This window comes from Haliaeetus albicilla, chromosome W (assembly GCF_947461875.1).
Source record: "Haliaeetus albicilla chromosome W, bHalAlb1.1, whole genome shotgun sequence".
NCBI lineage: Eukaryota > Metazoa > Chordata > Aves > Accipitriformes > Accipitridae > Haliaeetus > Haliaeetus albicilla.
Window position 1 is genome coordinate 3266205 of NC_091515.1, and position 26984 is coordinate 3293188.

At 37.6% G+C, this 26984-nt stretch overlaps 1 protein-coding gene across 5 annotated transcripts in view; it reads left to right on the top strand.

The window, feature by feature from the left end:
• The window catches only part of DYM (dymeclin), a 217518-nt gene that overhangs the window by 25638 nt on the left and 164896 nt on the right, over positions 1-26984 (top strand). For all 5 annotated transcript variants that reach the window (XM_069775295.1, XM_069775299.1, XM_069775296.1 and 2 more), the window contains 4 exons: positions 1319-1452; positions 8415-8487; positions 20161-20286; positions 21903-22045. In XM_069775295.1, coding sequence (XP_069631396.1) covers positions 1319-1452; positions 8415-8487; positions 20161-20286; positions 21903-22045 — 476 coding nt within the window. The remainder of the gene's footprint in view (positions 1-1318; positions 1453-8414; positions 8488-20160; positions 20287-21902; positions 22046-26984) is intronic.

Sequence of the window (26984 nt, forward strand, 5' to 3'; positions counted from 1 at the left end):
TGTTCCTTTTGCTGCTAGCTCTTCGAGTTTTTTACTTTGCTAGTTAACATACCTACAGACCAAAACTTAGAATTCTCTTAAATTGTTGTTTGAAACAGAACAAGTATCTAGTACTTTGCCAAACACAGAAGATTAAGTGTAAAAGGTAAATGGATTGCTGTGGAAAAAGACACGTTTGTGTTCATCCTGTGTGTTACATAAACACATTTGTGTACAAATGGTGTAAGTTCTGCTTACTATGGATTTAGAGCCCTTTAAAAATCACCTGACCTTTGTAGCTAAATCTTAATGTATGAAACCGTATTTTATCTTGGAAATATTTTAAATTGGATTGGATTTGAACACAAACATCTGTATAAATACATTGCTTTCAAATCATATCATGCATCTGCTATTGGTTTTGCTTGCCCCTTCAGCAGTAGGAAATAACTCTTAAGAGGTTACGTGTGCAGCACTGTGTAGTTTTTCCAGGAAGCTTTCTGTAATTGTTCCCCCACACCCATAGACAAATGTCTAACTCTCATCAGATTTAGGGCTTCAAAAAGGAAGACTTTCTCTTTAATGTCCCCTTTCTCCCGGGGCTGCCCTCAACCTTTTTGCTTATATCTGGAGAAAGAAGTTATTCCTGCCTGGATAGCTCCTGCTGCTTTAATCCAAAAATACTTTGAAAATACAGCTTCAAGTAAGAGCTTGACTATATGCAGTTGTATGGGCTTCCCAGCAGTTGCTTATTGGGACTCACGAAAATGTAACGAAGCTATATTCCCCTTGCATTCAGAAAGCTTGGAAAATGTCTCTGTGTGTTGTTGCATAGAAGAATCTTGTTGTATTGTGCTTCTGAAGTCCGTAAATGCCTACGGTTATCTGAAAGCTATTTGCCTAGGAAAAGTGCTAAGGTTCAAGGAGCCAGAGTAGCTTTCATATCAAAGCTGTTGAAAATTTCCAAATGCCTGGGTGGCTTGAGTCTATAGTATCTAGAAACCTTTAGAAGTATGCTGAGCCACCTGGTGAGCTCTTAAAAAAACTGGTACTTCTGGCAACTGTGGTGTTTTTAACAATACAGACTTAGGAATAATTAGTTAGGAACAAAAGTTAGGAATTGTATTCTCTTGGGGGAAGAAAAAAAATACTTCTTTTAAACACATTTCCAGTTTGCTGTACCATCAACTGAAGACTCCCTGCTTAAGCACTTTGGCTTTTCCTTGCTTCAACTGTAGGAACCCCTTTGTCTACTCCGGCATGTATTTTCTTGTGGGTTTTGATGCATGTTTGCAGGTTAAGCATTACTGATTCTTGTTTGTTTCCGCTTCTTTTCTAGTCACCTCTTTATTTGGCAGGCTCACAATGCACTGTTTATTATTTGCTGTTTGCTGAAAGTATTCATCAGTCGAATGTCAGAAGAGGAGCTGCAACTTCATTTTACTTATGAAGACAAAGCACCAGGCTCATACGGTGGGTATACACTAGTGCTAGTGACACAAATATCCCACCAGAGACTAAAAAGTTCTGATGTTTGTAGATGTGGCACTTAGGACATGGTTTAGTGATGGACTTGGTAGTGTTAGGTTAATGGTTGGACTTGATGATCTTAAGTGTCTTTTCCAACCTAAATAATTCCATGATTTTATGTTTTGTTTAGACTACGAATCCCAAACTTTGCTTTAAAACTAGAAACAAAGTACTAGTGAGGTTACATACAACATGTTTACTGTTCAGGACAACATGTGAGATTGGAAGTATGTAGTCAACAACAAAACTGATTGACTTCCTTCAGGGTCTGAAGTAATTTGGTGTAAACCATCTTCCTTTGTATCATACATGTGAAAGAGAACACCTTCAAAATGTGATGAGAGCTTTTCATTACGTATTGACTGTCATCTTCTGCTAGAATTAAATGTTTGTTAACAAACTGTTGACATGTTACAGGTTCTTACAGCAAAATAGACCTCCTAGAGCAGTGTTTAAGTTGTTTGGTTTATTTTTTCTTTAAACATTTGTATTAAGTTTAACATGATCATTTATTTACAAACTTAATTTGGCATTTTTTTAAAGAGTTGTTCAGAAGTGCTGCTGTAGACCTACCTTTAGCTTTAGTTATTTTCATACAGTTTGAAAGGTGGTAACGGTTCTCTTTCAGAAGAGCAGAAAAGAGTTGGGGTGAAGCTGACCGCATACTACTGTAGCAACAGTGATGTTGCAATTATTTAGTGTTTCTTCTCACATATGTTTCATAAACTGGCAGCAGCCGGGGAGTGAATTGAATGCAAATTTTAGGAATCTAGTGAGGGAAGATAACGGTACTATGGTTAGAACTGATCTATTGAAAAGGCAACTGCTAAAATGTAATTAGTGGGCAGTAGTTTATACAAGAGTACGGGAAAACTTGAAAGAATTTAAGCAGAATATTCAAATATAAGTGCATCTCCAGGAAATGGAGCATGTATTATGCAAGATGAAAGATGGCAGGGAAGATGCTCAAATAATCTAGCTGTTCTCTTTCTGCTATCTGGTCCTTCTTTTTGAATGTGAATAATGTGAATGCATTCAAAATCAGTTTGATTACAGCAAAAAGAAAGTCATAACACTGCCACAAATCTTTGTGTAGTGCTGTATCAAGATGCTCTTACAGAACACGTGATGGATAATGCTGGCACAGGAGCCCTGATGAGCCCTTTGCTTTGTCGTAAAGATACTGTTGAGTTTGTAATTGCACGTTGTTTATAGCATAGAGCCAAAAATGGTCTGGCAAAAAGGAATGGTACCAGAATGCTAATACAGTGCAAGTGAAGTGTGGAAGAACAACCAAAAGTACCTGAGTGTGGATTTCCCTCAACAGTCTGTCCAGCAAGGACACGTGTTGAGAATGCCTAATAGCTGCTTGCTCACTGAATGGTGAGAACTGTTCATTAAAATCTGTTTAACTCCTTGGCACCTGCTGTTGCTCTGGGGAAATCAGACTTCTGATGTCAAAAGATTAAGTGCTACATTTTGAAATGGTTTAATGTATTTTAAACTGTGATGAGTAATCTCCAAGAATGAAGTCAGCTAACCAATGCATTAGAAATAACACCTGCTTATAATAAGCTATCACTGCAGACTGCCTATGGGTTTATACTTCACTTAAAAAAATGGCCCACCTCTTGCTTCAGTGGTATAGTGTAGCACAGTAGAATGGGTGGAAAAGCTGAGACGTTTTGTTAGCTTGAACCCCTGTGATTTTTATTGCCTATGCTGGGAGTTCCTCACAGCGTGGTATGAAAAGTGATTCTTGTCACTGGGGTAGATCCATGTTTATACCATGTCTAGTAGCACTTGACTATAATTCACAGTGACATTTATTAGTGATAATTTTGTGCATATTGATGGCAAATGTACTTAGCAATTATCTTTGAGCAGATTGTTTGCTGGATGTTCTTGATTAGGGAGGTAATTGCGTGTGGTCTGCTGATGAGAGCAGGGGATGGAGGCAGGAAACGAACTCCTCCTTCGCTTGCCCCGCTCAGCCGTGGCTCGAGTCCGCTGCCGCTTTTGGCTCGGGTTTCCGATTTGAGAGGGTTCTTGTGACCTTCCTCAAGGTATTGAGGTTCATAACGTGCTGTGTTTACATAGCCATTGTTTTTGGTTCTTACCAAATCGTCACACAGGTTTTTTTAAATATATATAGAGCGTGGCAATGGGGTGAATGCCTTCCTATAGCTTTTATGCTTAGCTATAGGAAAAGTGCAGTATCAATAATGGAGTGTAATAAACTGCTGTTGTGTTAGGGCCATTAAAGTGAGCAGAAGAAATGAAATGGTTTTTTGTTAGTATTTTTATAATTAAGTCAAGTGTAGTTTTCTTGAATCATTATTTTTCATTCTTTGGGAACTAGAGCATGCCTTGTTATTGTGAAGTTTACACAGATTCATTAGTATTTTTACTAAAGTTTTATATACTTAATGGTATCTTTGGTGAACATGCTTTTAAAAAAATTAAGTTCTTAGTTGTCCTTGCTGTCTTTTCATTTACCAGAGCTTGATATTATTTTAATATTCTTCAATTGTGAGTGTGATAAAACAAACCTTATAAAATACATTATTACATTAATTATATAATGTAAATAAAATATCCATATAGATGAAAGCTTTAATATGGTGTCTGACTTTTGAAGTACTGTTTGCTTATTTTCTTAATGGCTGGTGAGCAGTTACTGGAAAGAGCAGTACAACCAACCAACAGCACAAACAACCCCTCTCTCCTACGATCTGTTTTTGTATGCTTTGTTCAATCTTACAGCCTTCTGAGAAAAGGTAACCATTTTTTTCAGGATCATCTGAAAACTCCTTTGGAAATCAGTGTGTGGTGGTGTTTGTTTCTCTGTTTAAACTATGAGTATCCCTTTTTTTTTTTCCTTCTAGTTGGAGAATATATCCCAGTACCATGTTCTGTGAGTTTAAAATACAGCACATCAGGCTGCTCACATTGTAGTCAGTCAGAGCATCAGCACCTGCCGTGTGATATTTGGTATGTCAGGCAGAAGTGTGTACTGTATAATAGTAATGATGTATGGAAAATATCCTTGTCACTGGCTATTCAGCAATATGTCTTGTATTTTGACAGGTTATATACAACATAGCCACTATTGTTTAGTTAACATTTTTTATAATTGTCTTATCTGGAAGAATTCTCCTCCCAGGTTTTACAATTCATATGCTTTCACTTTTTCTGAATGTCCAACTTGTGCTTTTTCCTTCTAGGCTATGTTTTAAGCTCGGAAGAAAGCTGTGCAATTGTGCTTTGTGTCATAAAATGTAATTGAGTTTTTTCATTTTTCAAAAAGTTTGAGTGCATGGATATGTTGTAGCCTACCGTTATAAAACTGTAATGAATAAATTGCACAGGATCGAGTCCCTGCTAACAGCACTGTTTACTGTTTTCCTTCACAGTAGTCAGACCATTAGTAGAAGTTTGTTCTTTTGACAGTTTTCAGATGGTTCTTTGGCCCAGGAAGTGCAACCTTTGCCTCTTCATCCATAATTGGGAATTTGCGTATAACTTTGGAGGATATTGCACAATTCTGATTGTAGGAAAATCCTTATAGATTTAGCTGCAAAATCCTGATATTAATAAATCCTAAACTGGACTTGGCATATGCTGATCTGAAGCTGGAGTTAGTCTTGCTAACACAAATCCTTCATCTTTCAATGAGGCTTCCACTGTCTGTATCCCATAATTTCTGCATGTTCTTTAACTGTGTTGTGATTCAGAGGTGTAAGAGAGCACATGCTGTGTATTGTATTCTAAGTCAAACCATCAATTCATTTAACCCGTTTCCTGACCTGTAGTAGGGAACTTTATTCATTCTCTATAGAGAAGTTTTTATCACAAGGCTGCTAAGGACTGTATTTGGTGTATTATAGCAAATAAGAGCACATAAAGGAGGGAATAAATAACAATACTTTTACTGCAACCCTTAAATGATTTCATGAGTGTTCAGCTATCATATAAAGGAAATGAGGGATGGCAGTTAGTTTATGTACTCATTATTAACACTGTTAAGTGAAAGTTGGGAGCTTTTGAGAGTCCTCAGAGCTGAAGATCAAACCACAAAACCCAAAGAATCTTTAAGTCTGCTGGTTTTGTAATTAATTGAAAGGGTGAGGCTTTTAGGTACTGTTCTACAAGTAATGAATTATTTCATTACTGATGTCCAGGGTCTGTCCTACCTGTAGGAACAACAGGGCAGAAAAACGAGTAACATCTAAGATGAGGCTATGCCTTGCTATGCCTGAATATCTTACTGACATCAGACACATCCAGCTGCTACAGCAGCTCAGATCAGGTCGTGACAACATAGTAGTTAGGTTCTTGAGAAGACAGATTGTTTTACTGTCTATGTTAGACCCTGTATCATGGCCAGTGAGGGAGCTGGGCTGGTTTAACTGGAAGCGGAGTCTCCTGGCATGTATGCTTTCCTTTGGATAAGCCATTTTGCCTGTGTACTGTCTGCTAATCCAGTGTGTGTAATGTGCGTAGCTTTGAAATGTTTAAAAAAAAAAAATTATTTATGTTAAAAAAAACAAAAACCAAAGCACAACACCCCAAAAAACCCCCAAACAAGCCCCACCAAAAAGCCAGAAACCCCACAATGCAAGTAATCCACATGTTCGAGGACTTAAACATGGCTGATGAAAAATGGTGCCGCATCATAACTGTTTTAAAAACTGTGTGTGTTTGCAGTGTGATAGAGCTTAGAAGATGCACCTATGATTCCTCTTTCTGCAAGTCTGCTCTAATCTTATCTGGACAGATTCACCCTTTACTTATTTTCCCCAGGGCTTTACATGTGTCTTTGATCCAAGTATGTGATCTATTAATGTGAATGAGTATTGTGTGTATTGTCTTTATCCTGCTATTGAAAAAGGCATTGTTTATGAAAACACATAGTGTTCCGTGTTTATAGCTTTCTCTCACGTTATAGATTTGGCATGCATCCGCCTCATTGTCTCGGCAAGACAAGAATTAAACAAGAATGCATGTGCCCCAATGGGGAAAAGGATACATTAATTATTGCAACTGAATCACATTGATTACAGCAATTAAGCTTTTTTTAAAAAAAGAAAAATAGTTTGAGAACAGCAGTAAAGACTAACATCTTCCATTCTACATGATTGTGCTAACCCAATATTTTCTTGCTTTATTTTGAGTATAGTGTGTGGGGAGAAAAGCCCTCTTTCATACTCAAATGTTATTTAACATTATTCTCTCTTCAAATGAGTTGTGTATATAGCATGGTGGAAGAAATTATATTCTTAAGATGCACTCGCTTTACTTTTTTCATCCTTTTTCTTCTCTCCTCCTCCCTTTCCTCAATTGTCAAGAGAAATAATTAGGAACCTTTTGGGAATTAACAGCAGTCTTGCTCTATAAGCATTTTCTAGATTCAAAAAAACCTTAGGAAACTGTCACGTTCCAGTTACATTAGAAGACATTATCTGGGCTTCATTATTGGCTGTGGTTTCTGTCTAAGGTTAAATAGTCCTAGCAGTTCTCAGTTTTTACTAACAGGAGCTACATTGTGTTACTCATGGGGGATTCTATATAAAGGAAACCACGTTTCCGTGATAAAAAACTGATTTCCTTTAGAATGTGCAGTTCACTAGGTGACAATTTTTAATGTGTTTTTAATAAACTGATTGTGGAAAGAAATAATTTTGCTTTATTGTGAATATTCCCTCTGGTGTGCTTCTTAAAATTGAGTCCTGGATTTAAGAACAAACTTGGGTTAAACAGAGTAACACCACCATAACCTGGCTATAACGTTGTGTTTATTGCAAGACTTGTTTATTTGAAAATACAAAATAAACAAGCATTTGGGTAATCGTTGTGCTGCAGTGCTGTAATGCCTATCAGGTAATGCAGAGGGAAAAACTATGCCTGCTCTTAGGCCATTCAACACTGTAAAGCCCTATACTTCTTTGTGCTGTAGGTTTCTCTTTATAATTTTATTTTGAAAGCAGAAAAAATCCTGATGAGCCAAGAGATTTATCTTCTATTTTGTTAGTATTATATGACAACTTCAAATGGTTTAATAAGCTTTTTCCTCAGTATGTCTTGCAAGTCTTTTGTTACAGTTGCTTTTAAAAATTGTAGTGCTAATGTAAAATACCACCAGTTTTACTGAGAATAGTTGCATTTTTTAAAAATAATTTTTAATCATCTCATACATTTTGTCACATTGTGTATGAGTAGAGAATAATTTCCGCTCACTTAAAATGCACTCTGGAAATTCATGAATCCATACTTGTCATTGAACTGTAAAAACCTCTTAAATAAATAAATGTGCATCATGAAAAAACAGTGTGTAGATTTAATTGTGTAAGAGCAGCAGTGATGTGTATGGTAAGCTGCATTCATTTGACAGATCACAGTTTAGAATATTGTTCCGTGTATGTTAGACAGATGAAACTGTTTTCTATTTGTCTCTGCTTATTCATCACTTGGGATTAAAAAAAGGGGTGGGAAAATATGCGAAGTGCAGGGAATTTTGAGAGGAGACTTGAACTGTGGACCAGTTAGAAGTCACTAGTGATCAGTTCAACTGTTAGTAATAATGCCATTTAACATGACCTTGGGTAAATAGTAAAGTAAGGCTTGATGTGCTTAGTATTAGCATATTTGTACAATATCAACATCTCATTTAACTTATCCAATTGGTATTAGTTATTTGTTTTATATATAAAAGGGTAAGCATCACCATTTTCTCTGGTGATAATCCCAAGTGCTTTCTATTTCAGGAAAGAATGCTATCTCCTTAAACTCTTCTAGTGTTTGTTCCTTAAGTAAAATACTTTTTGTCTGGATCCATGAGTTTAAATCTTTGCTTTCTTTTGGTATTTGAAAATCCAGAAAACCTTTGGTATGCTTCTTTTCAGGAACAGAGTGTGAAGACCTCATAGAAGAGTTGCTGTGTTGCCTCATCCAGCTCATTGTTGAAATTCCCCTCTTGTAAGTTGTTTTTTTTCTTTTTTCTTTTTTTTTTTTTTCAGCCTCCTTCTATAAACTGAGCATTTCATAGAATATAAAACTTAGAGCGATGGGGTTATAATGTTTAAATACTTGTATTTGAATGCTCCATGTGATGGTGCAGTACTGATAATGATAACCTGTTGCCAGTACCAGCCCTGAGTATTCTGTTGGAAGTACATGATGAGCATCTCACACCCAGTTCAAACTATCAACAGAAATTATCCTGGTTTATTTTGTAGGAGTTTTGATGTTTGTTTCAGGTGCCTCTGTCGGCACACAGACAGCTACTGCTAACTTTTGGCTAGAAATGGTTGTGCTAATGGTACAGGGAAAGGTACACTGGAGGTGTCGCACCTGGGGGATGCAGCGAGGCGCAAACAAAAGTTCCCCTTTGCAGTTGTGTGGGTTTTTGAACTGCATGTCTATTACATAAGTCATATGACTTATTTAATACTGATTTCTGAAATACCAATGAAATGATGTCTGAAAAAGAGAGACGAGAAATGAGTAAGTGGAGAGTTTCTGTAGATCTCCAGATTTGTTATATGGCTTTTTTCATGCATCTGCTGTATTTGAGATTTGTTGATTCTACATCTCATTGGGATATGTGTCATGAAACATACTTCAGTATTACATGAAGGAGAACGAACTTTGTTCTTTGGAAGTAAAAAAGTTTTTCTACACCTGTCCTGATAAGTTTTAACTTTGTTTGTCCCCAAGATAAACTTTACCAAAGATAGTGTTAGCAGTATCATTTGTGTTAAATTGCATTGTAATCTGTGCCTAAAATGTAGTGCCCCAGTTAAAGCATCACAGCTTTGAGAGAGTTTCAGACTATCTATTATAGTGTAGTATATAGCTTTGCTGATGATTTAGTTTTTGTACTTTGGATTGTTCTTTTGGTTGGAAAGCTGACAAAGATGCAATAGTTTTTGAAACATTGCTCTCATTAAATACAACTCTGTCAACATTACATGAGGGTTTTGTGTAGGTAGTGTGTAATGAATTAGTGATATGATTTAGAGTGTCATTCTGCAAAGCTTGTCAGGACTTCCTGGAACAGATACACTTTTTGTTTGGAGCAGATTAGAGGAAGTACAAAGGGCTGAAAGGACTGCGATATATGGGCAAGTTCATAAATCCTGCAGGGTTTTATTTTTCTTTCTTGGAAGTCCAATGTGTGTGTGGAGTCCAATATCATTTATTCTGTCTTTCTGGCAGAAAAAGTTTTACAGGAATGATTGTTCTTAACCCTTTTCAACAACTGAACCTGTCAGCATCTCTATTTCTGTGTGAATGCGGTTGCTGGGAATGGAAGTAGCTGTTGAAAGCACTTAGTTTACTACATAATATAATGATAATAATGGGTTATTAAAAAAGGAGAAGTTATAAAGCTGGTCTATAATCTTTAATGTTCAGCTATATTGAAAACATACTCACTTTTCATGAGAGAGAGATGTGGAAGGTTTTTGGGTTTTTTTGTCAAATAAGTTTTCTGAGCTAAATTTTTCTTGAAAAAACATGCTACTGAATTTTGAATAAGATACTAACACATACAAAAGTGTACATTATTGTCTTGCTTACCAGTATAATATGTTTAACAATGTGATAATGCCTTAACTAATGATTGTATAATGATTATCATTGAAGGGGAAGTAGGGTAGGGGAAAGGAGGTATGAAAAAATTTGCTTTCTCTAATACACAATCCAACTCTGTTCTTCATAGAGATGTTATAAGGCTGAGACATTTTTGCTCACTGTAATATTAATTTTTTTCAGGAGAATGATCAGGTTTATTTTAGTAGTGAGTTTACTTCCCTCCTTCTCCCTGATCAGAGTTACACCGTAAATTCTTTCCCTACTTTGTATCAAGGGAGTAGTTAATTTCTGTCTTTAGCTGGAATAAATCAAGAAAATTACAAGCCTAGTACGTGAATTTTGGGAAGGAATAGATTGAGTGCAAAACATGAAATATTCAAACTTGTAATGATTTGCGTAGCAGGACTTAGGATCACTTGCCACAGGATAGGCAGCTTTGGCAGCTAACAGAGTGTCTGTCTGTAAAGCTGCTATTAAAGATGAATTTTTGTTGTGACAGACCATTAAAATCTCCATGCTGAGCCTGTCTTTGAAGCGTCGTTCAGAATAGCAAAGTTTTGTTAGGAGCGTTCAATAGCCTTAACAGAGGATTGTCACAATTGGTGTGTCCCTTGGGTTCTGTAGATGCAGTTTCATGAAGGAGTGGATACAGCTGGCAGCTGCTGTCTAAATATATTGCTTCTCTATACCCCAGTTTAAGCTGCTTTTTTTCTCCTTCACCAAAATGCTAAGATTATTTTTACAGCATGGAAGACCATCTCCTTGTCCAAACTGCAGGAGCCGAGGCACCTGTATAACAGTCCTGCACTCTGCTTTTGAAGTTGTTCTAAATGTCATGTTAGGTGCTTTTTGGTGAAAGCAGTATGCTTCAGAGGTGCTATGATTTTTTTGCCCCCTCTCTTATATAATTTCAGATGTGCTGTCTTAATTTTTTTTTTCTTTTTTTGCAAATGTGTTACTGAAGAGTGGGCTGCATTGCTGGATGATGCTCTGTAGATACTGTTACAGAGTAGTGAGAAATTTGTGATTATAACATAGATCCTATTATTCTTCACTGTTGAGTATCATGTTGTGAAGATGTATATGAAAGACAACACATACTGTTGGGAGGAAAGCTTATGATACCTGCGTATGATATTTTGCAGGCAGGTATGTAATCTTCACCCATGTTCCAGACTGGCCAAAAGCAAGCGTAAGAGTTTGGGCTTGGCAGGGGCACAGAGTTCATGAAGGTTTGAGTCTTTCCTGAGCGTGGGCAGAGCTTGCTCTCACCTCTGAGCTTGCTCTACTTAGAAGCCTTGGCAGAATGAGCTCATGTCTGCCTACAAAATAACCTACAGACATACTTGGAAAACGCAGGTGGGCAGTCTAGCTCAAAATTAAGAAGGAAGGTGTGTGAGATGGGGAAGACGACAAACAGTTAAGTCTGTAACCCACCTCCCCATATCCCTTACTGTGAAATATAACTGAAGAACCAAAATGTGTTGATTTTTGTTGGGAAAGGCTGCAGAGATGTATGGCAAAGCATATCTAGGACTGTCTCAGAATTGTATATGATGAATTTAAGGAACGTATTTCTCAAAGCTAGTTTATATTGAAGAAGGCAAATGTGCTTTAAGGCGGTTACACTCAGCATAGCTAAAACAGGTTGTAGTAGAGACCATGGGACTCTGCAGCATTGTGGCTCTGTATCTCAAGAGTTATTAAAAAGATCTTGAATTCCCCTTTTGAAAAACAGGCTCTGCTGCATTGTACAAAATGCCAAGGAAAAGGTTTCACGTTTAATTTAAAGACATTTTATAGAAACTAGAGCATTATTGCTTTCCAAGAATTAGACTTGTTCAGTCCCTTATAACACTAGGGTTACAGTGTGTTGATATTTGATTTATGGCTCCCTTGGGTATGTTATGGATACTCTGCTTTTTCTTTGGTTTTGTTAATGTTAGCACTCAAGAGTGTACATTAATGATTAAAACCGCATAGTCAGCAAAAAGATGCAACTTCAGTATTTAATTGTATGATTTTTATGTAGAAACTATTGCTAACATTTAGTTGCAAGATAGAGCTCCCAAGGCTTTAAATTATGAAGGCTTCTTTCAGCAGCTTGTTAAGAGCTGGTATACATAACTGAACATCTGGTTGTTATCAGTACATTTTCACTTCATTAAAAACTACAAATACATATGGAGGAAAAATGAAATACTGTGTTCTTGTTACATCACTGTTAAGTAGCACCCTGTGGTGCCAGTAGAATTTAGTTGATATTTCTATTACATTCCATTATTTTTTGTAGTTACAATTGTTTTAGGTTGCAATCTTAGTTACTTCCAAATCTAAATGTTAACAGTGTTTTGACTCATTTAAGGATGCTCACTACATTTCCTGGGAGCTTAAAAGTCAAATGTAGGAGGAAGAAGGGTGATATAATTGATTATAAAGCTCTATGGAATCATTGCAATGTAGGAATGATGCCATGTACAGGTGATGAGAAATGTTTAGGCTTTTTTTCGTTGCTAATTGTGAGCAGTGAAGAGGTTAAGAACCGTTTACTCTCCTATTTCAGGAGGGTCGTATTTTTAATTTTTTTGTTACTTTAAAAACAATAAGTCAGAATAGTGCTTTTTTTAAAAGAGGACTATTTAAGGAACTTTTATCAAGATTGTAGTGGCTCCAGTATTTGAAGAGCTATTTGACTTCAGCTTTTTTGGCAACTTTGTCTAATCATCAAAGGGAAACTTCCATCTGTTGAAACTTAGGTTGAAGCTAGCAAAAATACCCAAACTGAAAGAGATTTGTATTGCTTCATTTTGAAGATCCTCAAGGTTTAAGACTGCTGTGCTCTGTGTAGGAGGTATCTGATGAGTATAAAGGCAGTTTTACTTGCTGCTGCACCTTGCGGTGGTGCAGCAAATAAAAACCATGTATTTCTTTGGAAGATTTTCTTCATCACTTTTATATCCTTTTCTGACGGCAGTTGTGTGGCCTCTTAAGTGTCTAAAGGTCCTAAGCAGAAGAATTTTTATCTGTCACATTCTTCTTTCTGTTCCCATTCTATTCTAATTTAGTTTTTATTTTAGACTTAGATCAGTGTTTCTCTATGACCTGCCTTTTCACTAGCTGTGGTTTAACTTACATTCAACTTGTAACAAACTTTCTAATCACAGAACATAGTTATCAGACGTATGTACTCTTTATCATACATTGTGCTGTATATTCAAGCTCCTAATAGTCTGCATTCTCTGTTATGGTTTTCAGCCCTGTCTTCACAAAAGATATTGGATGCATCTTGAAAAACACCTGCCTGCTAGTATTTGGGTTTGGTCGTTGGTCTGGGCGCCAAAGACACCTAGGCACTGAAGTCAAGCGTATCTCTCTTAGGCGCCTTAAGAGTTTGCAGACTGTTTCAAAGCAGTGACAGCGACCAGGCTGACAGGCATAAGCCTTTTTTCTCCATTGCCTAGACAAGCATATGAGACATAAAGAGATTATTGCTGCCACTACATCAAGATGGCTCTGCCTTCAAACCAGCACATTTGAGAAGTGGTGTTATAGAGAGATTGTGGAGCAGGTCTGCTGTTCACGCAGGCTGCGCGGCTGGAACACAGGACATGATTTGTCTGGTCTGGCTCTGTCCAGATCTCTGCAATGGTCTAAGGTAGCTTTTTTGTGCACATGGGTCGTCTCTGTGGCTGCCTTTTCCCTGAGGTATGAAAGCTACACAAGCCCAGTCATTCGAGCGGTCCATTTTTATGGGTATTTGGATTGCTCTCGTGTTCTGTTCTTTGAAGGGTAAGGTCTTAGATTTAGTGGGTATTGCTAACAAGACTTGTTGATATGAAAGGTATATACAGAAGAAAATAGATTCTCTGTGCAACATTTAAGTCCTGGACTTTTTCTAATGTTTTTAATCTCTAGAGGGAAGAACTGAATGCCAGTGAGGTGAATATGTACACAGCCATGTAGTCTGAGATGGTTTAGGAATAGGTCTGGGAATAAAGGGTCTTGAAACCAACTGTCATTTTAATCCTTTAGATACTCTCTTTAGAGTATTTCCATCTTTTTTGTTTTCTCACTCTCATTCTGTCTCCCAGTCAAGAGTATCCAGTGTGGGGGAGATGCAGTAGGAAATGTCAGAGATGCTCTCTGTTTCCAGTTGGTGTTTCTTGAGTACCCCTCTGGGACATCTCCCCAGTGCTTGGAGTCAGCTGTAATGAGCATAATGCATTATCGGCTGCCATGGTGCGTGTGTGGCATCAGTGGGTGTAAAATTAGGAGTGATTCCAAGAGGAAAGATTATGTTCACTTTGAGTTGTTGTACTTGTATCCTGAGACTGATAACCAGATATTCTACTTGCTTTTCAGCTTTCAAAACTGATCCTATTCTCTGTGGTGACTCCTCTTTCACCTTTCTGGTGGGCCCTCAGGAAGCAGGGAAATGAAACCTGGTTCCTGTACGATTTGAGAGTTTTTGTATGAATCAGCCCTTTTGGCAACTCTCCTAAATTAGAAAATGAGTTACCTTTTAACCTTTTAATACTCAGAGTAGACAGCTCTGGCTGGGTGAAAGTTCAGGAAAATATTTAAACTGGGAGGGGGTTTGGTCTAGTGGTGTGACTTGAAATTCAGAGGTTTGTTTCTGACTGTTCAGGCTGTTTGCTCTGTAGGTGTGAAATAATTTATGAGCTCTCAGCCTCTGTTTGCTAAGGTATAGAAATAGCTGCATTTCATTGAGTAATTAAAGTGTTTACAACAGCATGTGCCTTCAGAGTGGTAATTGGAGTTCCTAGCTGAGATTTTCTTAATATATTGCCTCTGTGCTTCATCTTGGTTCCTCTTTCACAGACCTCCCTCTCGGAGGCAGGGAACAAAGCTGAATGATGTGGTGAGCACAGAAAACAGTTGTGAGCAGAGCTTGGCATTGGAGAGAAGCCAGCAGCAGCAGGATGGTGAAACGTAGGTAGACTGTTGAAGTTCTCAGTAGATGACACTGCTAGAAGGTCATCCACATGGTTTTGAGTCGAAAAAGCAGATGCCAGGACACTGGGGAGCTGAGGTTTTGACAGGACCATAGTTCTTGTTCTATGGGGGGCGATTGCATCATTTGGAAACAGTAATTACACTAATACCTCTCCCCTTACCAACTCAAATGCATAAGCTGCTGGTAGCATCAGATTCCGGCGAACTGCTTCTGTTGCTTTTACTTGAGTCTGCAGGAGTAGACAAGCATATTTTGGTTTTCGTATTTTCCCCACGGGCTGTGATTGACAGACGGCCTTGCTATTATGATCTTCATGTTTTGGTCTGCTTCAGATTCCAGCGTTTTCTTTGTAGCTCAGAAGAAATCTACTTTGAAACCTAGTGATGTGTCATGGTGTGGCATCTGTTTGTTATGTGGTACCATTTAGTGTGAGCACTTGTCTGTGGGTGCAGGTAATGGCAAGTGTTCAAGCTATTGCAGTTGGAAGAGTTATTGCTCAGGCAGGTTGCCTTAACTGGCTGCTTGTGCGTGCTCTTTTCCTGTTTCCACCACAAAGAAGATCTTTCATTTTTGTTAAAGATTACTGTTTTGACCATAGACCTCTTTTTCAGACATTTGGAACTTTTTAAGACAGTATCAGCATTGTGATATATTTGAAATAAGTGTCTGTAAAAGGGCAAGGTAAAATCTTGGTCCAGTTCAAGCCAACAAAACCTTGTGAGGGTGTGATACGCAGATAGATGGTCTGGTGCCATTCTCAAGCCCCAAATGCCTGAAGGTTGATAGCTCTGATGGAATTCACAAGTCTGCCACCACAATTAATAAATGAAATAAATCAATAAAAATGTATGTTCTTGATGGAAGACCAGAAGAGAAGTGATATCCTTTCCAGTTTGTATCCTGGAAGAATTAGTTACTCTACCAATTTCTGCTAAAGCAGTACTTCTTTTAAGTTTAAATGCAGTGCTGCTTTAAGCAGTACTCCCAGGGCCATAGGTGTCTCAAATTGGAGCCCAGGATCTCTGCTATCTATCTGACAAAAGGGATTAAGATGGAAAGTGTCGCTGACTTACTAGAATTTTTGTCATTAGATTTTAATGAGTTGTCACCTGAAGATTAATACAAATTGTACATGGTTGTTTAAAAGCATTCATTGAAATGATCTGGTATCATTGCTTTTGGAAGGAATCCATTGACCTATCAACTGTTTCTCATCGAAATGTAGATACTAAAAAGTGTGTTAAAGATATGCACACATTTATGTTATGCTAGCGTCTAGGAGTCTTGCATTTTGTAGCTCAAGTTGTCATTCTCTAAAGAATTCATAATTTACAATAACAACGGATACATATGATATCTTTGCTTTAGAGACTAAATGTGTATATATAAGGTTTGTTGCCAGAAATCAGTTTTAACTTGGGTGTCACAAGAACCTGGACCTATTCCATCTGGTTAAAGAAACAGGCGCTTGCTTTGTGTCACTGTGTAAGAAATGTGATAACCAAGGAGGACAGCTACTTGTAATAAGGAAAGAACCCAAACGCAGGAGAGAAACGATTGCCGTGATTTCTAGAGTTCAGTCTATGCCACATTGTTCCCTCATGAAAAAAGTATGTCTTAAGAGGGACAAAAGAATAATATTTGTTAGCTTGTCTACCCGATATGGGAATATGTCTTCCAGTGTGAAGGAGAGAGAGAAAAAGGAAAAAAAATAAGTGAGAATAACTATTGAAACCTCCAAAAGAGAAAATCCAGAACGAGGGGTGGGGGGGAAACCGCAAACCTGTGTATGCTTTGGTACGTTGGTCTATGAAGTCCATATTCCTGGGACATGAGCTTTATCTGAGTTCTGTGGATTTTGTTTGCTTTAGAAGACACTTTGGAAGGAAAAAAAAAAACACCCCACAGAAGCTCAAGTCATCGTGCAGTTCTGGTTTTCTGAAATAAATAGCTAAATAATTTTGACATGTAATTGATACATGAGTTCATTATTTCTAGTTTCCTCCTTATCTGCAAGCAAACAGTTTTCAGAGGAAGTTGGAGATCAGCATAAATTCCATGTAAAGTTGTTCTATGTGACTGATAGCTTTGAATAAAAAAAAAAAAATCAAAACCAACCCCCCCTATTCTATAGTCTCTCAATATAAATAAACAGTATTTTCTTTGAAGTTAAAAGAGGTTCGTGGTAGTTCTTGTGACCCTTTAGAAATGCTTGAGTTTCAGAAAACTGTATATTTGACCCTTGGTGGAGAAAATAATTTTGCTCTGAAGCTTTATCCTTGTGCTGATAAATTAAGGGTGACTGTAGCTGAGGGGTTACCCCAGCCATCAGGACTCTGGTTGTGTTTATGTCAGAGCAGATTTAATTTGAACAGATTCTACAGGTTGAGTGGAATGTTTCTGCAGTTAAATGTGCCCTAACTGGGTTTTGAATCGAAAGAAAATGAGAATAACTGACTAACTGGAACTGTATGAATTCAGCTTTCTTTCTATTTTTTTTCTTTCAGAGTTATATAAGGGTATTGAAAGCAGGTCTTTTTTTCCCCAAAAATGTACTTAATACATTACAGTAACCTCTTTGTTTATTTCTTTACACTGAATCTTAGAAAAATAGAAAATAATTTTGTAATGTCTCCTCAAATTTGCTATTCCACTTGTATGGTTTGTCAGAAAAATAAGTGAATGAATGATTGAAATGGAGAAAAAGTATAGTAGACTCTAAAATTTGTTTCCCCTCAGCAAAGTGACCCAGTGGATGTTGTAGTGTGTCACAAAGTTAGCCTATTCATTCATCAGCTCAGGGTTGGAGATGTTATTCTTGTATTCTGAGCCTTGGTAATAATAAACTTCTGATTTTTTTTTTCTATAGCTAAAAAGCATTTTTTCCAAGCTGTTGTTTTTATTTTGATAGAAGAACTTTTCTTAATTTTTTTTGCTGGTGGCTAAACCTCTAATAATCCATATATATTGGTCTTCCTTGCTTTGCCTGGGATGAACATGGGTAGTGGATTGCAAAGCATCACTGTTCTGGAGAGGGAGTGGGAGCTGTTCCTAGCTCAGCCTTGTTTCTGGCTGAGATGAATTTGCAGTGGAACCAGATCACAGTGTAACCTCTGGCCTGATCTAATTATCAGCATTTACACTGGCTAACTTCCTCAGTAGTGGGCAAAAAGTCAGGTAACTCACAAAAACTAAAAGTAATTACTATGTACTGCATGATTTTAAGGAAGAATGTTATTCAAGCAGTACTTTTCTTCCTGACATATATAACTTAAAATGTTACAAATTCAAATACTTAAATTATGCGAGAGAAAACAAAACCAGAGAATTTGCATAACCTTCACTTTCAAAACATTTTTATATCAGAGGTAGTGCGGTTCTGTGGACTGTGATCCAGGTAATTGTGATTCCAGTTTGCTCTTGACTTTTAGCAAATCTCTAGTATGCTCTTTGCTCAGAAACTCTGGCCTAGAGCTACTGCAGAAGCACTTAACTTAAGCTGTCTATACACCGTGATGCATGAAACTCTTCTTCTCATGCTTTACAGTAATGCACGTTATTTACAGTATTTCTAGCAGCACACTTGAGAACATTAAAGTATTTGAGTGTGCTAAAAATCAGACTGATTTCTTCTAAATGAAATCCTGTTCATTTTGGTAAGGACCACACTGGTTCTGACCCTGAGACTAATGAAGAGTTTTACTCCGGCCAGTCTTTTCTGTGGTTAATTTGTCTTGTTTCAAGAGAGATTGCACTGTAGTTTTCAAGTCATTGTTATTTGAAAGAGCACTTAGTTTTATGTTTATGCTTGTTTTAACTCTTAAGAATAAAATTTTTGGAAGGTGACATTGTAACAAAGAAAAACAGCATCATTGCTTAAACACGCATTGATGCTGATTTTTTTTTTCATTTTTTTAATTTTAGATAGAGATACTATAAAATCTTTGAATTTGAGAAGTATAAATAGATTTTGAATTTCCAGTAGGTCCCAGGTCAAAAAAACCCTTGATAATTGATGCTGGACAGCTTTGGTAACTTAATGATATTCGATTGTGAAGCATACAGTGGAAATTAAATAGTAACAGTGGGGGAAACTTTAAAAGTACTTAATGACAATCTTTCTAATGGATTACAGCATGGTACTGTTACACCAAATGAAGTATCTCCTTACTTTTGGAGGAGGTAGAAATGGTCTTTGGTTGAAAGCAAGAACGATACTGGTTCACGTCCAAGTTATTTCATTGTGTTTTAAAAGGTTTTATGTAGTCTGCAATCTATGGCTGATTAAGGAGGCAAATGCCATTTTTCTTCCCCTTTTAAAAATAAGATATGTCACAAAGACATTATAGGCTGAGGTGGGAACAGAAAGCACAAGATATCCCAAATAGTAGATCTCTCATCCATTTTGCTGCACAGCCTTTCCTAATTAACCTTAACTTAATGAGCTTTGCTAAACTGTCTGGTATCAGCATTTAACCAGTACAGCACATTCTTTGGGATTGGCTGTAATATCTTCAGACTTCACCGTTACCTCAAAAATACCATTTAAAACTCAACAATTGTATGTAGTATCTTGATATTCTGAGCATTTCTTACACAAACTAGCATTTGTGCATTATATTCCTTTCTTAGGGATCCACTTTTCCTGGCAGATGGATCTGTGTTTGCCTAGCTGGACTTTTCCCTGACTTTAGCATGATGTTTTTGTGACAATTTTATTTAACAGGACAAAGGACATGCTTTTGAGATATATTTGTTATTTTTAGAGTGAAGCGTAGTCTGGAAATTGCAGCTGGAATGTTCTGGGCAATACCTCAATGTTTTTACATTGTCTTCTGGCGTATTGGGGGAGGGGGGAAAGCTTATATCTAAGAAAAACAACCCATTGTTGTTATGAAGAGATGTTGCTTTTTGAGTGGGGTTTTTTTGAATTTGTTGTTTACGTGTTCCCAATTGAAACTTGCTGTGCTAAATGGTGTATAACCTCAGATGAAGCTACCGAGTGCTCTTGGAAGTCATTTTGTAAACAAACCCAGTAGATTAATCTCCATAAATTTTCCTTTTTTTTCCTGCAGAGATATTACATACAGCATTTCCTTGGAAGCTGTGACAACTCTCATTGTCTTCCTCTCCTGCCAATTATTCCACAAAGAAATTCTGCGAGAGAGCATCATTCACAAATACCTGATGCATGGTCGATGGTATGTTGTGTTCTGGGGTGGTACCTAATGGCAAAGCAAATGCTTCTGATCGCCTGTTGAGGCTGTTTGTACTTGAAAACAAAAGACAGTGAAATACATTTTGGTAGAGAACTTGTTCTGCTCGAAAGAAAACAGAACACGAAAGCAAACATTTGTAAAGGCTGCTGGAAGGTTTCAGGTTTAAATTTCACAGCCCAGACTTCAGTAAGACTATTTTGGAAGCCATTTTTGTTTTTGGTAATTTCATTAACTTAAAACAGCTTTTACTTTTCAGGATGGCTTTTTTGTTTCAGCTGTGGGTCTTTTCCTGTAACACTGCAGTCTAGAGAACCTGTGTACCTCAGAAGTGCTAATGAGCCTTCTTGCAATACAAATAAATAGCAGCCCCTCGAAAGATTGCAAATACGTGCTATGCTGAGTTTAAGCTGCAATAGTGGAAATACTTAGCAGGTGGTAAACTCGGTCCTGTGAGTAATACTACTTGTTCTGGCGAGTGGGTTGTTTTGTTTAAATGCTTTGTCATGGTGGCTTACACGCATTTTAGTCAGGCTACCGTTCATCCTCTTTCAACTTTAAATTCCATGTGGGCAGATTTTTGGTAAATGTCTCTGTCTGTTTTTCTGAAATTTCTGCTAGATGTAAGAGAGAGGTACTGCTTTGGGGTGACACGTGGGGAAAGGAGGGAGGCTCAGCTTGCCTGCGGGCAGAGGGAGCACAGGGCAAACTTCAGCAATATGTGGGCAGAGCAGCTGGAGGCAGAAGAGGTATTTGTGGGGTTTGGTGGTACTTAAATCTCAGCACCAAAGGAATTGAGGGTTTGGGGCAAAATGGGGAATGCTTGGGAGAAGAGGTAGTATGTGTAGGTCTAAGTTGGGAGTAGCAGGTACCTGGCCTCTGGAGACAGGCGTGGGAATTCGGTGACTGGGAATCTAGGGCAATGCGAAGAGCTGGAGGGGGACTGGTTAGAGGGGACTGGAGTTCATCATAACATAGCCCCTGTCTGTTCACCTCTAAATCATATGGGAATGGGAACCAACTGTTTGCCTCTGTGGAAATCCTTCTCTGTTTTGGAAATATTGTAACCTTTTGTTTAAAACCAACAAATTTTACGTGCGTTTGTCAAACTCACTGATGTGAGGTCAGATGTTTTGTTGGTCTTTGCAAATTGGCCCCAGCCACGCACACAGACAAAAATATTGGGGGTGTGGAGAAATGCTGTTGTTACCTGTTCTATGTAACCAAAGCATGGAGGGAAAACTAAACAAATACAATGTTTCTTTCTCTTGTGTAAATATTTTTCCCGTTGTGTCTTGAGGTAAAAGAATACGAGTCCGCAAATTACGTGATTGGTTTAAAAGTGATATTGAAAAAAGAAAACAAAAAATAGTTTCCATGATCCTGTTGTTGAAGGTGCTTTTGCAGAGCCCTGCTGAAGTCCGTGCATCTTTGCATAGGCAAGACCTTGGCGTTCTTTTCCTTTTCAGTCTGCTCAGCACTGGGAGAGTTACTGTCCGTGTTTAATGCCAAACACCAGCCTTTGCACACTGCCTGGGCTTTGTTGTGCCAATTTTTTGCAAGCTGTGAGTCAACTAAAGCTGTTTTCTTTTTCTTTTCAGTCTCCCATATACCAGCAGACTTGTGAAAACTTTACTATATAATTTCATTAGACAAGAAAGAAGCCCTCCTCCAGGGACCCATGTCTTTCAGCAGCAAACAGATGGAGGAGGACTGCTTTACGGAATTGCATCTGGGGTGGCAAGTGAGTCTTATTTTCTATAAACTATATTTCAAACCTTATGAAGTTTTGCCTTGTATGTGACCTCTCTTACAAACACACCTGTAGCCCATTTCTTTTTCCACAAGCGATACTGGTGTGCATGCTCAGTATAGAAAAGCTGTCTGCAGGCCTGCTTGGATTGTAATCATATACGGCCCATCTCGAGACGTGTTAGAATCTGAAGCAATTACATCTGCAGGCACTGCAGGGATACCTGCAGGACAGCACATCGTAAAAGTAGCACTTAGGCCCTATTTTTCTTTCATTAAGATATTAAAAAAACTCCAAACAAATGAACAAGTAGTGCCCTATTTGATAAATCACGTGCTTCAAGTTACTTAAAATGTTGTAAGAAATACTTTTATGTGCATATTTTATTCTTTATAATCACTCAGTCGATACGGTGACCTGCTCTGCGGCTCTGAGCAGAAGTTTGGACTAGGTGGTCTCAGGAGGTCCCTTCCAGTCTCAAGGATTCTGTGATGTAAGGGAGTGACCTAGATAGGAATTTTTGCAACATATTGTAGTGTATGCCTTTCCCAGTAGGTTGACTAATGTTTTTTCCTGAATAGTATGACTAGATTCTGACCTTTTGTGGGTGGACTGTTTGCTATAGAGAGATATCGCCTGAAGAATATGAAAGACTTGATGCCATTTTTTGTTAAGAAAAAGGGTTCTCGTGTTTCTTATACTATATATTGTGTTTTGGTTGGTGGTTGCTCTCTTCCCCACACCAGATGTGTTTTATTGGTGTGTGTATTACATATAAAAATTCTTCCTAAGGGTTTTTCTTTTCCATATAATAAGAATAAAATATAAGATATTGTTAACAGTGAAGGTATATGTTATTTTCTTTTGCCCCGATAAACTAAATAACACTTTGCGTGTCAGTTGCTGTTAAAACTGATACTATTTATTTTACTTTTTTGTGAGATCCATTCACTGGATGCATCCCTAGGGGATATTAAAGTTCAGGCCGCAAGTGATCTGCCAGAAAATATTTTACAGTCTGTGACAGTGCACGTGGATCTCCTCATGGAGGCAGTAAAAGAGCATGTCTCTGTAACTTGGTGCAGCACAGCCTAAACACATCACTGCCTCTGCATAAGATGAGGTTACACACAGCTCAGTGTGCTGCTGGAACATGCATCTCCTTTCTGGTTTCCAGTTTACATGCTCAAGGCTAGACCACTGCCATGTTTAGGCTGTGCCCGTAATGTAAATGCATCAAAAAACAGTCGCTTGGTTTGCAGTTTATTTAAACAGAGAAGAAATTAAGTTGTTCCCTACAACATTTTTATTCAAGAGTCCCAACAGGTACATTCTTTTCCTTCTTTTCAATTGCTACAGAAAATTGTCCTTAAAATGTTTTTCCGAAGCGGTTTTTCAGTATGTGGTTTGTACTTCTGCTTGTGATTGGAGAGCAGTTCTCACTGTGTATATTGATACCTCTGCTTACCTGATGGTATTATTCTTCCTGGTTCTAATCTCTCTAGTCACGCTTGAGCGTCTTCCTGCCTTAGTGCTGCCACAGGCAAAATGGCTTAGTAAAGCTTGATTTGTGAAGTCCATCCACATTGCCACCACTCCTGCCTTCCTCTGTAGCTCCTCTGATATCATATCCCCCCATGACTTTTTACTACTTGTATATCGAGTTTGCATTTCTTAATGCAAACTCTTAATGTTTCAGCCTACGTCTGTTCTTGTCTCTTCCTACACTTCCACCCCCTTCACTCCTCTTGAACCATTCTCTTAACAACTCCCTTGGCATACTCCTACGCTTATATTCTTGCTTCTTTCATGAGTACCTGAAGTGCCATCTCTTCTCCCAGTGAATTAAGTATCTTCATTTAAAGCTTTAAGTAGAAGAGCCTTTATAAAGAGCTTTCTAATGACCTGCCCTGGGAAAGGGGAAAAAATAAGTACCACATCCTGTTAGAAAATTGAAATTTTTTTTCTGTTTGTGCCCAAACATTTAGTTAATGTTTTTTTGTCTGATTATTTGCCTGTATATGGTGTTGGAGTATAGATGAAACTCAGACACAATAGGATTGGTAGACTAAATGGCAGATTTGCCCATCCATAATATCTCTGAATTAATCCTTTGCAATCCTTTGTTTTACGTAGGATCAGGTACATGGGTAGAGTGCAATACAGATTAGAAGACAGCAACACAATTTGATAGTCTGTTATGAAACAGAAGCAAGTTTTGAGCAATGAACAGATGTGGAAACTTAGACATGATTTCTGTATTGTGTTATTTTTGTGTATTTTGTAATAATTACAGGGTAAGACTTGAGAATGGAAGAATTGAAAATTCACTTTTATGTTGCTCAGTGTCTTTTAAATACCACATAATGCTTAAAATAAGTTTACTGAAATAGTTTAAATATTATCTATTGAGGATGAAAGGAGATAGGAGCCTGTTTTTAAAAATCATTTATTTTTCATACAAAATTTTGAGGCCTAAGGTAATTATAGTATTTGTTAATTTGAAATTACTTAACTTGATACCATAGTCATCTACGTTACCGTGTATTACATTATGCATATTTTGTAGTCACTTGCACAGCAGCAGTAGATCAACATACTCTTATAAGCACTGTATTTTAAATCCACCCCCCCCTTTTCCTTCCTTGCGATTCAGCAGGAGTGATAATTATATATGATATGAGCAGAAGTTTACCCTTTCCCACAGTTAACCTTCTCCTGCTTCTTATCCTTCATAGTCTGTGGTTTTTGTTTGTGGGTTGGGTTTTTTTGGTGGTGTTTTTTTTTTTTTCCCCCCTCTCATGGGCCTCCGTAACTCTGAAACCATACAGCCAACATCCTCACACCAATTACTTCTCCTTGGTTTGGCCTCCGACTTCGTGCAAGTTATCTGTGTGCAAGTACCTTTCTCTATCCTGTATGTAAAACACCTTCATTAGTATTGTGTTGCCAATTATCTTATTCTCCAGTAGTTAAACAAACAATTGGGGGTTTGGAATGAGGGGAGAAATAATGATATTTTAGTTCTGTAACTTGATAAAGGACATTCTTCTATACTGAGTCAACTTTGCTTTGTCTTTGCAGTCTTTTTGTAGGTTTGCAAAATAATTGTAAAGTGCTGCTAGATCTGGTGCTGTGTTGTTGATGTGTTGTGAAGGCATAAATGACATCAATATGCATGGCAGTAGAGATTAGACCTCGTATATTAGAAATTAGGAATCCATTTTTCTTGGTTCACAAGGTACACTAAACCAACTTACTTTCAAAAAACATTTTTTTTCTTGGTTTTAAATCCTCTCCTCTTTTTTTGGAGTATTATTAGCATTTGCCAGTTCATGGTCCACAGTTAACCAAGTTGAGAGAACTTTTTGTGGGCAAGCAAAATTTTTTAATTAGTCATTTTATTTCTTGCAAAATAAAATTCATGTTACAGTAAGGAACTGCCAAACAGATGATACACTAAGACAGGAAAATGTTAGTGCTACTCAAGACTATTGAAAAATAAATCAATTTAAATGGTTTCATTTGAAATAGTTGATCCAGTTGATACTTTGCTATTAAAAAAATAAACCGAACACACTTTAATTCATCTTGCAGTACTTAGGGGTTACTGCAACAGTAAGTTCTAACTGACTTAGTTTGTGCTATTTAGATGATTACAGATGTAATGGGTACAATGTTGTACCTGTAAGAAACTAATGAAAAGGCAGTAGCTGGATTCATCTTCATTAATCACCTAAGCAATCATCATAACTCATCTGACCCACAAATGTACTGTTGTAGCATTAATATAAATTGCAGAATTCAGTGTATAGTGGTCAATAACGACTGGTTTTCTCATGTCTGTACTCTTTGGTTGGAACTAGACAAACATTCCTGACCATTAATGACTTTCTATCATGTAAGTATATACTTCACTCTGCATTATGTCGTTCAGCATTAGTGTACTTGAAGGCATTGGATGACCTCTGTTGTACATCTGTGACTTATATATATGCTATAGCTTATTCCTGCTTTTTTTTGGTCCTACATTCTGGTTAAAAGGAGCACTTGCATGGTTATCTTTAACTTTAGAAGGAAACTATTTATTCATATTTAGCATTTTATGTTAATATCTTTTTCCTCTTCAATTTTATGTAGTCTGATTTGTAATCCCTCGACTAAAACATGTCAAAGTAGAGAGACACAAAAAGCTACTAATGATGTGTCTGTTATTTCTTACGATTCCATCAGGTTTTTTTCTACTAACAAATATTTTGGGCTGGTTGTTTCTATCTTCCAGAGACTTTTCATGATGTGTCACAGATCTGGTGTATGATCTGCTACATAACTACAACCTTGTCTATCTCTCTGGTGCTTAGTCAATGTTTAATTGCCTGTTCATGCTCACCGTAATGAAAATGTAGACCTGAGGCTTCTTTCCCAGTTCCGTCTGTTTATCTTCCTTCTTGCTTACAGTCCGTAGCAGCGTCATCCTCTTGTCACTGTAATCGGGGCGTTTTGGCCTGCCTGAATGTGAAGATTTAGATAGTGTCCAGATGTCTAACATTTCTCTTAGTTTCTCTAAAGATGTGTCTGAACTGGAGCAAAATGTGTGGCTGCAGTTCAAGCACACGTTCTTTGAGACTAAGTAGTTGAGTATTAATAGTAGTGTAGCTGTGGCAGGGTCAGTCTGCAAAAGCTGCCCAGCAAGCTGGGTTCTAGAGCAGCTTCATCCTGACCAAAGTATGTGTTTTGGTGCTATGAGGACCATAGGAGCTGGTTTGAAGTTTGGTTGAGCTACTTAGTCAGAGCGGTGCCTAAATGTCCCCTTTGAGAGTCTTCGTTGCTTTTTTTTCATGAGATAAAACTCATCTTCTGTCTTATTCACAGTAGCACAGAAAAACATCGCCTCTAGCATAAACCTCTGCAGGCCAGAGATGTATTCACT